The following is a 16,690-nucleotide window of genomic DNA, read 5'->3' on the forward strand; positions in this document are numbered from 1 at the left end:
GAGAAGCTGGAAGAGTTTTATGGGTCTATATGGTTCAGGGTAACCATACATGGGCATGTGGGGAGCTCCAGCTAAAAAAAAGCCTGTTGGTTTGGGATATGATGCAGCTGCTGTGGAGCTCGGAGCATTTCTAAGTATTTACTGTGGTACCAGTTCGGCCATAATTCCCTCCTGACAGCATCTTTTCCAGCTCCTGCTCCCACTATTTATTTCCTTGGATGAAGCTCAGGAAAAGTTGTTACTTATGGAAAGTTAACAAAACGCCTCAAATAATAATAAAAAAAACCTTGTGTCGTTTATGAATCCCTATATAATTTAACTATTTTTTTTATTTATTCAAAATATAAAATATGGATGGGATTTTTTATTGATTCCTGAATCAAAAAATACATGGAAGAAACATAACATTTACCAGAAATTAAAGGAATAAATTATGCAAAAGGAGAAAAACGTAAAAAATTTCAAAAGAAAAAAGTAACAAAATGCTAAAAGTACGAAAAAAAAGGATGAAAACTGATGTTTTCTATATCCACTATTTATATGTTTTCTATGGGTCTTTTTTCCTTCTGTTTCTTCATTTTTAAACCACAATCTGCAGACAGAAAGCACATAGTCAAAAACGCTCCTTCTGCTGGTTAACCCTTTAACACCTGAGGCGTCACCAGTGACGCTTAAACACAAAATCTTTAACATGCTGTAACTTTTCAATTGTTAACGCGATAATTCTAGTAGATCGTGAAGGAACTGCTGGAACTATTGTGTTAACACTTAAGAAATTACTGTAAATCAAAAACATAAACACTGGTGCTCTGCTGTTAAAGAGTTAACATTTTGTTTTTAATCGTCTGACAAGGTTTTCCAGCCTCCAAAAAAGGTCAGAGTGTCAAACACTTAATTTAAATTCATGTCTTTCCCATCTAAGTTTATAAAATCCTTTTGATTTACTCATAAAAGAACCTTTGTTTTCCTCTCCCTTGAACACTTCTTATCCATTTGCACGTGAAGTAACTGTGTTTGTCTCCAGGGGGAGCTTTTACAGAGCTTTTATTAGCACATGCAGGTTTGTGGAGCAGCTGTCTTCATGGAATGACTCCCCACGACGACACAAAGCTGCTATGATGACACGATGAACGCCAAGTTTTACTGGGACCTCCAAACACCATCTATCCATAGAGAGCTGCAGCATGACTCTGTAAAAACACATCTAACTCCACAGCATTACACTATCTTTATGTGTGTGTGTTAGAAGATCGTTCAAAAATTTAGATCATTAAAGTTCTTTGTGTTCATTTAGTTCATCTTTTAATACAGCAGTATTCAATTTGACCTACTTACTATCTGGAGATAAACACATGAGATTTAGAAATGTAAATGCTAAAATAGGAAGAAAAGTCACGCAAAGAGAGAGTTATTTCCCCCAAAAAAGAATGTAAACGTGACGAGCTCCCACAGTCTCACTTTAAGTGTCTGTCGTTCATCAGCCCAGCCACAGATGCAGACCTCCCACACAGTCCGGGGCAGTGAGGACCCGGGGGTCAACAGTCAGTCGAAAACAATTTGCTGGAGTCTAAAAATGATCCTTAGACTTACAGGAACCTCTTTATGGAGCTATTGTAGAGTCAACCTTTTTCAAACTTTGTAAGATAAATGAATGTTTTCCAAACAATTTTACTCAATTAAAATAATGCAGATATTTTCCAAAATAATTAGAATGTCATGAAAAATTGTTTTTGTTTCCACATTTAAATTTAAAATATTACACTTTCATAGATTATTATAGATTCAAGGCCTTCTGTTTAATTGATTTCCGTTGTTTGTTTGTTTATTTTTTACATAAATTAGAGTTCCGGCTTAGAAAATAGGCAGGATTTGAGAAAATTAGAATCCTGTCGAGAAATCTGCATTTACTTCTCAGTTTTTGCAAAAAGTTAAAGACTGAGATAATGTTTAAATCAATCAAAATAAAGTAACTTTTCCGATATGCTATTGGCAATAAACTTCAAGTTTACTCTAAGTTTGTGAAAGCAGACTTTGCAGTAGATCTAATGTAGCTTTTAACGTTTACTTTTAGTTCACAGATAACAAACTTCTACTGAATCACGTATAAAAATACAATTTTAATACACTGGAATATTTCCAAAAATTCATCTACTCCATTTTTAATGCAGTATAAGAAAAAGTTAAAGGACAGTGACAAAAACAGGCTGAATATATTTAGACTTGTAGTGTAATTCTAAGTATATTCCAAATGTACTTAAGATGAATTTAATAACTTGTAAACATAAACTTGTAAAGATTATCTCTAAGTACCTAAAAGTAAACATAAAGTATCTTAATTTTAGTTTTTAAAATATATACTTAAAACACACTTGAGTAAAACACACAGTCCAATCCTTCCTCTCCACAATTAAGCCGGAACCCTAATTTATGTAATAATAAACAAATACATACTTTAAATCGATTAAAGGCTAAACCCAAAAAATACACTTTTTTGACTGTTGAGTTCTATAAATGGGGCTTTAAAATTGCTGTCTGTTGATCTTGCCATTTTTTTGACAAATTAAAATAAACTTGCTTTTTTCTCTAGTCAAAAGCTGTCTGTATACTGCCCCCTACAGATGGAGTTGAGGAATTACAGTTGAATTTCGTGATTGGTCAAACCATTTAAGTCCCACATCATTTCAGTAGTCCACGTCATGATCTGCAGCTCCAGTAATGATAACAGTCCTGCTCCCCAGCCCCACCCCTCTGACTGGATTTTCACACTACGGCTGTGGGCGGAGTCAGCCTCTAACTTCCAACTTTCCTGTTTGGTTATCCTTTAAACCAGTGGTGTCAAACTCAATCGCACAGGGGGCCAAAATCCAAAACACACCTTCGGTCGCGGGCAGAACAGGATAAACATTTATTAAACACTCTAAACTACATATTTGACACTTTAAAAATGTAACTTTTTAACTTTTGTAATAAAAACGTGCAGGAATATTATTCCAGAATAAGTCAACTTAAACTTTAAATAACTTTCAATATTTTAGTCTATATAAATAAATATTTTGTCACAATTATACAAGTTAGAAATAAGCACAAAATAACATCAGGCCATTAATAACGATAAAATGAAATGATCTGGATAGAAATAACATGACTTTGACACATAAAAACAGTGCAGCCCTGAATCTTAAGGCTATGAACACTTCATTTTTTTGAATGGAATTATAGAAATGACTATACTTTTACATAATATTTTAACTTTTTGGAATAGGTCTGTATTACTCAAAGCATGTGGAGTAATATTTAATGTATTTAAACATTTTTAATACATGAACGTATTACCTTTTCCAGAGTTAATTTACTCTCTTGCGGAGCCTTTATTCCTCAGAGGAGACTTTTTCTACAGCTTTTCTGAACATTTATAGTAAACTTGAACATGTGGCAGAATTGAAACAAGTTCTTGTGCAGTAACAATTATCACAATCTTATTTGGTATGTTTGAAAAAAAGCAGAAAAAAGTTGTAAAATCATGTTTTGTTTGCAAATAGTCCAGATCTGGACATGCAACATGAGAAAAAGCTGTGAAAAGCACATCACTGAAGCCTGCATGAGATAAAATGCAAAGTAACCCAGCAACTGTCCACTGTTAATTCAATGAGGCTGATTCACTGTCGTTGCTCGTCTTGGACTGGACTGCCCTGTGCTGCAGTGGACAGCTCACACTAATCACATTTGACTCCTCAAGAAACCAGATTTCCCTGACTGAGATGAACATTTCTCCTCATGGGAAACTGCTGGAGCAGAAAGAGGCCAGCTTGTTTTGCTGTTTAAAGCTGGTTTAGCAAAAATGACATCAATGTCCAACCTGAAAAGAGGAAAGCGGTTTGGATAACCCTTCTACATACTTTTAACTTCCTTTTTTTGAGTGAGTCATTTGAGGTCTATGAGCTAAGGGATGTTTATCAAAATAAAGAAATATGTTGAGGAGCAACCCATAAAAATATGTAGTGACTCATTCAGAGCCTGCACATGTTGCCGATGGTGAAACCCTGACATTTGGAGAGGAAAGCAGTTAAAAATTGAACCCCAGGTGAGTGGGACGGTCCAGTCTATGTGAAGGATTTGGAATCGACTGAGGTCTTCACAGCAGGAAGGACCGCTCCCTTTTGAGCCCACTGCACATCTGCACAGCCTTGCTCTCCATTAGTCCTCATGTTGTGTTTGTTTTAGGAACAGGAGCCACTCTTCTGGGTTAGTTTAACCCTCATGTGTCAAAGTCAAGGCCCGGGGGCCGGGTTTGGCCCTTTGGGTAATTCTATCCGGCCCTAGCAATCATTTTATTTTATGGTATGATGTTACGTTGCAGTCATTTTTAACTTGTATATTTTTGACAAAATATATTTTTTCATGCTGAGTAAAATATTGAAAAGTTATTTAAGGTTAAAGTTGATTTATTCTGGAATAATATTCCTGTCTTTTTATTATTCATAATTATGTTAAAAAGTTACGGTTTAAAAATTTTAAAGTAAGTTTAAAGTTTTACATTCTGTTAGCTTCTGTTAGCTTTTTGGACTATTTTGACATTTATTAAGATTTTCAGGCTATTTTTGGAGTTTAGCTAATATTTCAGCTACATGCTAGCTGTTTTGGCTAATTTAGGCTTTTTTTAGGCTATTTTCAAGTTTAGCTATTTTTTCAGCTACATGCTAGCTGTTTTGGTTAACCTATTTTTAAAAAGTTTTTCAGGCTAGCTAATACAGTATTTAGCTGGCTATTAGCTTTAGCGTTTTCAGCTATTAGCTTCAGTGTTTTTAGCAATCGATTTCAGCATCTTCAGCAGCCAAATTCAGCCTACAGCATAATGCTATATATCTAGTTCCTAATGGATTAAGAAAAATCCTCGTGGGGATTTTGATCTTCCTCCCCTTACTCCTGGAGCATAATTGGGAAGTCGGAATTTGAGGTTAAAATTTTAAGCTGAGTTAGCGGGGCGAGCTTGAAAAAGTGCAGTGTTACAATTGCCTCTTGACTGTAACAGATAAGATTAGCACTCAAGGTTTTTTAACCCTTTAACACCTGAGGTGTCGCCGGTGACTCTTATACACAAAATCTTTAACATACAGTGACTTTTCAACCGTTAACATGATCATTCCAGGAGATTCTGAAGGAGAAAAGCGGCTCGATGAGCCGCTTTTCTCCTTCAGAATCCACTGGAATGATCATGTTAACGGTTAAAATGCTACAGTAAATCGAAGAACATAAACACAGGAGTTCTGGTGTTAAAGGGTTAATAGTTATAAAAAGTAATAAACAATAAAACAAAAGAAAGTGTGAAGCTGAAATGTTGCATGCATGTCTGAAAATGGAAGAGTACGTTTGAAAATAGTGCAAAGGAACTAATACAGAGGAGTGCATGCAGAAGAATGATGAGCAGCGTGATGAGTCAGCTCAGAACAGGGCGGTCACACGGCGTTTCCACCAGAATATTATGAAAATTTGACAGTATAAATCGTTGGCTCAAGCTGAACAAATCAATATAACGTGATGTGAACACGGGAAGGCATTAGGAACGTGGGTGTGGTTAACAAAAAAAAACTCAGTTGCTGAGGAAACCCAAAAGTTTACTTTTGCTGATTCGTCTAAAAATTACATTGACCCGTTCGTTACCCCCAGGCAACCAAAACCTAAAATGGTTGCTATGGAGATAAAACCAACAGAGGAGCCACAATTTCAAAAGAAGCTTTTTTTCATGAATTTGTCACATGCAGCTCTGATCAGGTTGTGGAGGCTGAAGGGCAGAAGGATGGGGATGTAGTAGCCTCTCAACAGTGACCCCGGGGTCACACGGCTAGCGCCACAGCTCAGGTGCGATGTGGGAACGGTCTAGCTACAGCTGATGGCTTATATTAGCTACAGGTTGGCTGCAGCTACAGACCCTGCTGCTGACCTCGCCAAACTCACAGAAGTTCACGCTAATCCCCCCTTTATTAGCTGCGGATCAGCTAATAAAGGGATCCGGCCCCCGGGCCTTGACTTTGACACGTTAGTCTGTGCGTAGATTTGAATAGTCACAACCATGCATTGTGTTTCCTTTATATTAATCATTTATAAAAAAGTTTGAAATGTTGTTAATTTGTTCCACTTTGAACAAAAACATTATTACCATGACTTTGAAATCATTAAGTCTGATGATCAGAGTTTTTTCCTTTCTAAAATCAGACAAAACTAAGTATTTTATGGTCATTTTACTGTATCTGCTAAGCCATGTCTCACTGTTTTTATACCATTCCAATATGGCGTCACTGTTTACGTATCTTGGACTATAGTGAAAAGTCTGTGAGCCATCTCCAGGGATATTAACCTCATTGGAGTTAACTAGATGACAGCGACTATTGATGATGTCATCAAGGGGCAGTAATGTCCCAATTTGAAAACAGAGAAGCCATGGGGGAAGGATTTGGGTTTGGCCTTAGAGAAGGATTTTCTGTGTTAAGGGCGTATTTCCTCTTTTTCGGATCCACATCTCTTGCTCGGCTGACCTGAAGAAGGAATTTTCTCTCAAACACATTCCATTCTGTTTCATAGTCAAAGCTGAAAAATAGTTTCTAAACCTTCAGAAAGGATTCCAGTCATAATGGCAGCTGCATTTTTAGGACGAGATTCAGAAAACTTGTGCACATGTGTCTGCAAGAAAAGGATAAAATATATTCTAGTAGCTGAACAGAAACTCTTCAGGCTCATTTAGCCTCTTCTTTAACTGCTGGGTCATATTGACCTGCATAGTTTCTTTGCAATTTAAAAAAAAGTGTGTGTGGGGGTGAAATTTAATTGCTTTTATTTTTTATGTGGATAACACTTACTAAGACAAGCAGGAAACATTGGGAGTAAATGATTTTACTTTTAGCAGGGGTCGACCTCACCCACAGCATAATGCTGGGGTTAAGACTGTTTGTTTGCTGCTCTGCATTTGAATCTTGGCTCTGTGGAGAACAAAGCGTCCGCTGCAGACAGAGGTCTTTCTGTGACGTCTGTCATCTGTATCAAGCTATTGTGTGATGAATGACTTAGCCTTTGTTCCAGAACGGGAATGCCAAGAATTAATTTAGTTACTGATGCTGAGAGTAGGAGGGTCACTCCCCACAAGACTGTACACACAGCAGCACAGCTTACTTTGAAACGGGGTTAAATAAACAAGAAAAAAGAGATTTTTACTTATCTATCTGCATGTATATTTGTTAGAGTCAGAATTAAATCTAAACATGATTAAATTCAGAAGAGCCCCTAATGTAAACCCTATATCACCATTCATATCATGTTTATTACACATTTCAGAGACTCCTTTCCCTTTTTGCATTATCCAGCTTAAAAATAAAAAATTTGCTCCATGTTTCTTGCCCTGTAGTTCACCATCCTTCCACTAGAGTGGAGGTCTGCAACCTGCAGCTTATATACAGTCTATGATCCAGACCCACATGCAGCTCTTTGACCCCCTCATTGCGGCTCTCTGGTCAATAAAGAATAAAAACAAAATAATTAAGACACACCAGAATATACAGTGGATTTTCTCTTTTTTAAGGATTTCAAGTGTGCCTAACGGTTCAAAAAATATGATAAAAGTCACTTAATTAGCTCTGATTTAATTTTATTAGTGAGATTTATTAAATTCTGAGTGACATGCACCACAAATAGTAAAATTAACAGATTTTTTTAATCCCTGTTAACACTAAATTACCTACTACCACATGTGCTGCATTGAGATGATGCTGTGACACAGGGTGTCTTTTATTTTGAAAGGATGTCAGTCATTTTGGAGAAATAGTCATTTCCTTTTATGTAAATGCTTTATTTATGCCAAAAAACAACAGTTTATATATATATATATATATATATATATAATAGTAACATTCATGTGGATCATGTGGATCAAATTGGAGACAGTGGGTAAATGAGGAGCCTTTTCCTGAACAATTTTGTCGATATTTTTACATCTTAAACTAACATTGTTGTGGACAGAAACATACCCAGTGCATCATAATTGATTGTATTAACCGTGTCTTAACAAAAGTTAATATTTATTTTTTTAAATGGATTTTATCAAGATTTAAAAAATATTAATATTTTAATTTAAAAAAAAATCTGTGAACTCTTTGAGGTTACAGGTTTAAATGAGATTAGATGTGAGCCAACATGTACATAAAACTCTTACAATTTATTTTATTGATATGAATAGATAAATGTGTCATTTGTAACATTAACTGAACTCAATCATCTGTTTGTCTTTGTTGCAACACTGGATTATAAGTGTCCCATATATCACTGATGGAGATTTCACACTTGAATTGCAAGAATTAAAGTAATGGTAAAGTCCAGAACAGTCATGATACCTGCAGGAGAAGCGTTTGGATGGATATCTATCACTTTGATGTTAGAAGATCATTTGCATTTTTATCAAGAATAAAAGACAAACTGTGGAAAAAAAGCACATTTAACTGATTGTTGTACTGACTTTTATTATAATCAACATTCTTCATACAGATATTTCTATTTGATGTAAATAAAAATAACCATGGAAGCAAAAGCTGGCATAGCATTAATGTAAATAGTGTCAACTAAAATAACAGCGTTTCAATGCATACACTGGATAGAAAGATGACCTCCAAGCATTACGTTTTAGCTGCTCTTCAACAAAGTAATACAGGAAATTATCTAAAAAAATGAATAACATAACATTAATTAGAGGATTGTCTCTTCATAAGAACAACATAAACAGATTTTCTTTCTTTTTGCGTAAGCAGAAAAAAATGCAGGGTCACATCAACGCATAACATGCATTATTTAAAAATATAAACACAACGTAAGATAGTGTTTACTTGGTTTTTCATCCTGGTCTTTGGTTACATGTGAAAGCTATTCTGGCAGTTTAATTTAATCCTTTTTGACACCAAAGTTGCAAATCAACACAAATTAAAAGACAACAAGAGCACCACAATGACACAAATATAAGATACTTCAGAAAACAACATCAAAAAAGTCATTTTTAAAGCACTTTGGCTTAAAGTTTTTGTCATTTGCTTCAGAATTTTTCTAGAGTTATTTGTTTCCATGACTTTTCTGTGTATTTTTTGTTTTTTCCGATCAATAGTTTAGGACACAGAGTGTTGTGTTGTCTTATCTTACTCATATCTTGAGTTTTCTGATGTTTTGTGATTTACTCATCTAGTTGTGTTGACTCAAAATGTTGTGTTGTATATCTTAAGTGAAGTGCAACATATTTGTTTTGTGCATGAAATAATATTTTCTGCAAAAGCACTTTTACAAAGACTTTATTAAAGCAGTTTAACTGGTTATAAATGTTAGTGTCTTTGTTCCAGCAGCCACATGAGTGTCCTCTTTAAACGCCACTGAAAGCTGAACATGAAGCTTTACTGATTTGAGATTTGTTGTTTTATACATAAACAACACTTGACTTCAATTTTATCCCAAAGCATTGCACTATACTTCATAAAAAATTAAATTTGGCATTATAAAAAGCTATTTGGAGGCACTTAAGAGTCTAAAACTTAATTTTGAACCAAATATTTTAACCTTCATTGTGATTTCCAGTCACTCATTGTTACTGTTCTGAACCGGTGCAAGCGTTTGGACCCCACCAATACCAGCCAGCACAATATTTAACAGCAGTTTTACAGCTTTCAGAAAAAAGGCCAAATTCAATTTTGTGTGGAGCACAGTGCCGGTAGCCCTTGCCGTACCCTCAAGCGCTGACAAACACCAGGCGAGTGGAGTAGATGAGGTCAGCCAGGTAGAGGATGAAGTTGACCGTGGTGAGCACAGCCACCGCCACCGTCTTATCCCACACACACAACCCAAAGCTTGTATTGCAGTTGGACGGCCTCTGCTTTTGTCCTCCATGCTTCGGGTCAAAGTTGAAGATGGGCCAGATGATGGTTGCGGACAAATAAAGGACCACAGCCAGCAGGGCGTAGGCTGACAAGAAGCGAGCGAAAGGGAAGGGGAGGTAGCCCGTCAGCTCTCCAACGCACAGCAGGATGATGCCGGCCGACAGGATGAAGCAGATGCAGTAGACGGACATGCAGTACTTCAAAGAATCGTGGCGGTCGTACAACACGGGATCGGTGACAAAAACAAAGATGATGCAAGCCAAAAAGGTCTGGCAGACTTTCAGGAGTCCAGGAGCTGTGGCCATGTAGCCGGCTACCTCGCCGGGACGCGCCTTGCTGATGCTCACCTCGGTCATGTAGGCGATGGTGGCCAGGCAGGAGAAGACGGTTGACACTATGCGGAAGTCCCGCATTTCACTGGGCCCGTGGGAGTCTTTGAGGTAGTAAAGAGGGAAGATGATGGAGGCGGACAAACACAGAAGAGCGGCGTAGCAGGCAAACGTGATTGGGAAGTTCTTCCATGAAACGAGGGCTCTGCTCTGGAGGCCAAACAACTCCACAAGGAGGACGAGCAGCGTGCCGGCGAAGCTGAAGGCCCAGCAGAAGATGCACCAGTTTCCTGTTCCGTGTGCAACTCTGCCACCGTGTATGGCCACGGAGAAGGCCACACACGAGAAAGCCAGGGCTGCGAGCCGTGTCCATAGTAGAGGGCTGGAATGCAGGACTATGGCCATGGTGAGATCTGTTGTATTAGAGCAGATCAACTCACAAGTCTCCTTTTATCAGCAGCCTCCTAGACAAGAGACAAGGCACAAAATGGAAAAGATTAATAAAAGAGTTTCTGTCCAGCTGCAAACCATGCTGTCGTTGCAGCAGACACAGCAATGTAGACTGTAAACCAAACAAATGTAAATCAGCAATCACGCCTGCACTGTGGTCACAAACCATCTGGTGAAAACCACGTTTTCTCTTTGTTCAAGCTTATCAACAGCATTCCTGCTGTAAGGTTTCACATTGTTTCATTGCTCATATCCTCGGTGATGGGAGTGGCGCCACAATCTCCACCGACCCCTCACTCTATCTGTCATCGAGCTACAAACACGGGTCTCCTGATTTGTTCCACTCCCACTCCCAGAGAGATGACTTTTTTCCTGCTCTGTGGAATATGGAGTCTTAATGTGAGATTTTTCACGCGATGATTTAAGTTCAAGATTACTGTTTAAACCTATTTCCACTTCTTTAAATTGTTTGATTTTAACGTGTTGTTATAGCATTTTTCTGATGGAGGAGGACAAATAAAGAGAAAATTAAGCTCATTTTGTGTTAAAATTGTTGTGAATCAGGAGAAATTTGAAAAAGATTATATTTGTGATTTAGAAAATATGTTGGGCCCACAAGGTTCCACCATTCTGATGCATCCAGTTGCAGACAAGTAGATCCATGAATGTCAAAGTCCCAATCCGAATTCTTCCCTTCTCCCTTCCCCTTCATTCCAAATGGAGAGTTATGAAAAAAATTGTGCTTCATATTTCAGACGTCACTGCTAGCGTTAGCGGGGAGCTTCCAGCGGTTGAATATACATAACATATATAACTTTATATAACCTAATATAACTTTAAAAAAGGTCATGCTACAAATTACTTACATTTAAATTTAAACTTCTGTGGTTCAGAGGGAACCCATGTGAAGAAAAGCGCTTCTCAGCACGACGTGGTTTAGCCTCGCGATGGAGGACTTTGTATCCCTCCACTTAAAGGACGGGATTTAAAAAATAAATTTCCCGTACACACTTGGACTTAAACTTCCCCTTCAAATAAGGGGAAGAGAGAAGTGGAAAATTTCTGATTGGGCCTTTGTTTTCCTCAAATATTGCACCTATAACGCTCGCACTTTTTGCCGCAACGCTAATGTTAGCTTGGGGTTGTGAGGGGCTGTAAGCTAGCGGGAGAGAGTGATGAACTCCTGCCACTCTGTCCTAGAAAACGACAGGTTTATGATTTTAGCTAAAAAAAAACTTAGTCAGTAAGAACCCTTGAAAATAGAACAAAAGATGATCAGGGTGGGACTTTAGGTCAAGATCTGATTAGATAATCTCTTTAAATTTTTCACAAGCACATTAACACACTCGGATGCCGACTGATACTTTAGTAGAGGTTAACCCTTTAACATCTGAGGCGTTGTCGGTGACGCTTAAACACAACATCTTTAACACACTGTAATTTTTCAAGCGTTAACACGATAATTCCAGCAGATTCTGAAGGAGAAAAGTGGCTGCTAAAGATGCTACAGCTGATAGATGAAAATGCTGAAACTGATAGCTAAAAATGCTGAAGCTGAAAGCTTGCTAAAATATTGGCTAAATGCCAATTTAGCCAAAAAAAAAAACTGGAACATTGTCTAATTTTACCAAAACAGCTAGCATAATGCTAACATATTAGCTAAACTACTAATTTCCTAAAAAAGAAAACCTGGAAAAATGTCTAAATTAGCCAAAAACCGCTAGCATGTAGAATAAAGCTAAATGTCAAATTTCCTTTTAAAAAAGCTCAACATTTTAAAGTTTCAATGGTGTTTTTAACTCACAAGTTTCAAAGTGCACAATGCTTTTGACGGATTTGACCAATTTCTCATTCATTTCCTATGGGGCACATTTTGCTCAATATTTCAAAAACTATAAAGTTTATGAATACCAAAAGTACAAGCAGTAATGTCCTGAACAAGCTTAAGTGCGATTGAGTAGGGGAAGGAGCAGGAGAATCCATATTGTGTGAATGCTCACACGATCAATGAACATAAACATTGGAGCTCTGGTGGTAAAACCAAAAGATCCCTACAACAAGAAATGGTCAAATTTGTTCCATTGGTTCATTTAAAAGTCAATCTGTAAAAAAACAATTTAACAGAGCAGACAAGATTTACTAAAACCTTCTCACAGTCCTCCAAAATCCTTTTCTCATGTAGTTGTATTTACATGTGAGCGTCCCAGAATGTGAAATCCAGACTAAACACTTTCAAGCTACATTTTGCCAAACAAAATACCGCGTTTGCTGCAAGTGTTGAACGGATGTGAACACTAGTATCTGAGAAAAACATTTTTTAAAGAATGCAGCTTTCACTTTACATGAATCATTTCTTTTTTTAGTTGACAGACCTCCCACACTTCGGGAATTTTCTGGTTTATGAGAACTGCAGAGACCACAGCCAGCTTAAACCCAAACCCTATAGAAAAAGCATTTGAAGTCTGTGGCCTCCCTTCAAACGCATGGACTGAACTGTACTGGAGATTCTAGGCCACAAAAAGACATGACAGGCATTTTCACCGCTTGGAGATGCGAACCACAGCCACTTTCAGCCTCCTCCTCGGTCCCACTGCACACAGAGAGACGGCTATAAACAAGGAGACGAGGATTGTTTATGTTCGCGGCGTCACACACCTATGAAAGAGTGGAGACGGAGGAGGCCGGTGGGGTGTTAGGGTACGGATTCAAACAAATGGTGGAAAGAGTGACCCAACAGGATGACTAAGAGGAGAAGGGAGGGCAAAGGATGGAGCACACGGGGAAAGCCCTGTGCCCCCGCCGCAGAAGGACACGTAGTTTAAACAGAGTGAAGTAGTAGAATAGCACTGGAGTGAGTCAGCACCAGGCCCCTCATCTTTCACCGCCCCTCTTTCCTCCCCAACCTCCTCCTCGATTTCTTGTTAGGTTTTTCCAACGAGCTGATGTGATCCAGATGTGCTGCAGTCTGCTGCAGCTGAACAACTGCTAACTTTGTCATATTTGCCAAGCTCTTTCCTTCAGAGTTGTTCCATCTGGTCTACTCTCTCTTTTCCACCAGTTATCCCTGTTTGAGACTCCCTGTCAAGCTTTGAATTTTAGTTTCATTAGTTGAAAAGCCTGGTTCGTGAGGGGTAGAGGTGGAAAAATCAACACCGCTCCTCCCGTCACCAACGTTTTACTGCAGATGGCATGAAATCAGGAAAGAAACGGGGGAGGAAACGGCACAAGGGAGAACCTGAAGTGTGGAAACACTTTCTCCTCACCGCAGCATGGAAAACATGACACAAACAGATGAGTAAAGGCCCGAAAATAGGTTCACACATCAGCAGAGGAGGGCATCTGCTGCAGCTTCTCATGACAAACGTGAACCCCGAGCTGATCAGGAAGCCTCTGTCTGCTGCAGGCTGAGAGGTCACGGCTGTTGTTGTTTGACTCGTTGTCATGACGCTGCATCACTTACACAATTTTGCTTCTAATTCACTTAGAGCCAATCTGTGGGTCAAAAAAACAAAACTCTCAGTGTTGGAAATGCATCCTTGTGCGTGTGAGTCACCGGCAGAATACTGAGGCTCAGCTTTTCCCGAATAACTGCTTAGAAACTGGACCCTCAAGACACACACCCTGTCTGGTTCCTATGAGGCGGACCGGTCTTCTTGGACAATCATCCGCGATTCTGTTCAAACAGAACTTCCTGGTCCACATTTGCCTCAGAGCCAGATCCATCTGGGCAAGCTTTGGTACAAATACAGGATAAAAGGAGCTAAATGTGCCGTGTGTGTGAGAAAACTCATGCAGAGGTTCATTCACTGACAGGGTGGGTGTGCCGCCCACCACGCCCTGCGCCGCCACACTCATTTCTGTCTACAGGTCTCTCAACAAGTTACTAAAAACAGAACTTTCAGACAGATTCACAAATGATATTTTGTTCTATGTTGATGTGTGGACCATTTTTTTGATTGTATCCACCTGAAAGTCATGTAAAACATTTGCAGAAGAAAACAAACAGATGTGCATGACACATACAAACAAAAGCTCTGTACGCAGCGATTCTCTCCAGCTCTCGTACCTCCTTACCTTCTGAAACTTGGCTCCAGCTGTTCTTTCTTCTCAAGATGTGCAGTGGAAGCAAAGCCCAGACTGTAAATCCTCACCCCCTTGGCTGCTCTAGAGAGGGTCCACGGAGAAGAGCCCCGCCCAGAAAACCAAATTAGGCATCAAATATCTGCACCGTTATTCATATGTGGCTAAGCCCCTCCCACACTGTGTTCAAGGCCAGACCTCTGCTGCCCACACCCAGCGTGAGGAAGTTTCTCCTCTTTCAAGCTCTGCTTTTCCTTGATAAGACGACTACATTCAGAAACTACCAACATGGTACAGAATGCAGTAAAAATATTCTAGTTTATGTTTTGCAGCGTTTGACTCATGAGACTGATGTTCATTCATCAGGCCACACATGTAACACACTGAAATACTGTTAGAAAGAGCACAAAATTAAAAAAAAAAACTGTAAAGAAAGGAGTCCAAACAAATAAATATAATCAACTAATGTTGAAATATGTAAAAAGAATAAGCCGAGAATACGATATCAAAGGTGGGAAACACAATAAAGTAACAACACATCATAATTAAATGCAATGACTTATCCAGTTTTATATTTCAAAAAGGTTGATGAATCCACAAGGAAGGCAAATAAACTTGGGTGTAATATTAGTAATAATAATTTTTAATTACTTTATTTTGAATTGTTGAGTAAATAAAATAAAAAGTCTGATTTGTAATACAAAGCATTTGTGTTCAAATGTTCAGCTCAGTGTGGTCATTTACTGTGATTTTTATAAAACGTTATTTGAATTTCTTGATTTAGGACTGCCGCGATTAGTCGACTAATCGACGATTAATCGACTATTAAAATAGTTGACGACTAATTTAATTGTCGATTTGTCGTGACTTTATGCTACATGGAGTCAGAGTGTAGTAAAGTTGAGAGATATAACGGCAACATGCTAGCTTTTTGGACAATGCTGACATTTATTAAGGTTTTTTAGGCAATTGGGTATTTAGCTAGTATTTCAGCTACATGCTAGTTATTTTGGCTAATTTGGGATTTTTTTGTTGATTTTTATTCTATTTTGGAGTTTAGCTAATATTTCAGCTGCGTGCTAGTTGTTTTGGCTAATTTAGGCTTATTTTCAGTTTTTTAGGCTAATTTGGCATTTAGCTAATATTTTAGCTGGCTATCACCTTCAGTGTTTTCAGCTATTAATTTCAGTGTTTTTAGCTTTCAAACTAGCATCTTCAGCGTCCAAATTCAGCTTACAGCATTCACGCTAGCATTATTGCAGGTAATGCTATATATATAGTTTTTAGTTAGTTTAAAACTATGATGGTTTAGATGTGTGCTTTACATCCAGTTTGCACATGACTCGATTAACTGAATAATCAGAAAAAATAATCAGGGATCTGTCGACTATTAGAATAATCGTTTGTGGCAGCACTACTTAATTTCTTCATTAAAAAGAGACTTTACAAAACAATTTCAAGTGTTTTATTCTTTTTTTCCAGTGGTGGAAGGTGAATCTTAAACAAACTTATAAACACATTTTTTTAATGTATTTTTTTATTTTTCAATCCTATTTGAAAGGAGAAAAAGCTGAAACATTATTTTAAAATGTATTAAATTATATACAAAATGCTAGAAATGTTATTTAGGGGATTTGAAACAACTATTATCCATAAATCGTAGTCAAATGCTGTTTTTTAATGACGTCACATTTGTCAGAACAATCCGTCTGTGGTTCTGCCATGCTCAAGTTTACCCATGAAAAATGTGGCAAATCATATATACCTCACTGTTTAGACAATGACACTATTTGTGTGACTATTAAGGCAGCAATTTAGAAAAAGTAGCATTTATATATTTCTAATAACTGAATTACAACAGTTTGTCTAAAGCAGGGGTCTGCAACCTTTAACGTTAAAAGAACCACTTAGTTACAGACCAGAACCAACTGAGAGCCA

The 16,690-nt window shown here is 38.0% G+C and overlaps 1 protein-coding gene across 2 annotated transcripts; it reads right to left on the reverse strand.

Annotated features, from left to right (window-relative positions):
• Nucleotides 1-8,481: 8,481 nt before the first annotated feature.
• Nucleotides 8,482-15,153, reverse strand: si:dkeyp-66d1.7 (myeloid-associated differentiation marker homolog). Of its 2 annotated transcripts, none has more exons than XM_024282001.2 (2): nucleotides 14,747-15,153; nucleotides 8,482-10,686 (listed from the first exon to the last, which is right to left on the reverse strand). In XM_024282001.2, exon 2 carries the CDS (start codon nucleotides 10,625-10,627, stop codon nucleotides 9,746-9,748), a length of 882 nt encoding a protein of 293 aa, XP_024137769.1. In that variant the 5' UTR covers nucleotides 10,628-10,686; nucleotides 14,747-15,153; the 3' UTR covers nucleotides 8,482-9,745. The 2 variants fall into 2 exon arrangements, with proteins under 2 accessions (XP_024137769.1, XP_024137776.1); XM_024282008.2 differs by having other exon boundaries at nucleotides 14,739-15,153.
• Nucleotides 15,154-16,690: the final 1,537 nt, after the last annotated feature.

This window comes from Oryzias melastigma, linkage group LG17 (assembly GCF_002922805.2).
Source record: "Oryzias melastigma strain HK-1 linkage group LG17, ASM292280v2, whole genome shotgun sequence".
Taxonomy (NCBI): domain Eukaryota; kingdom Metazoa; phylum Chordata; class Actinopteri; order Beloniformes; family Adrianichthyidae; genus Oryzias; species Oryzias melastigma.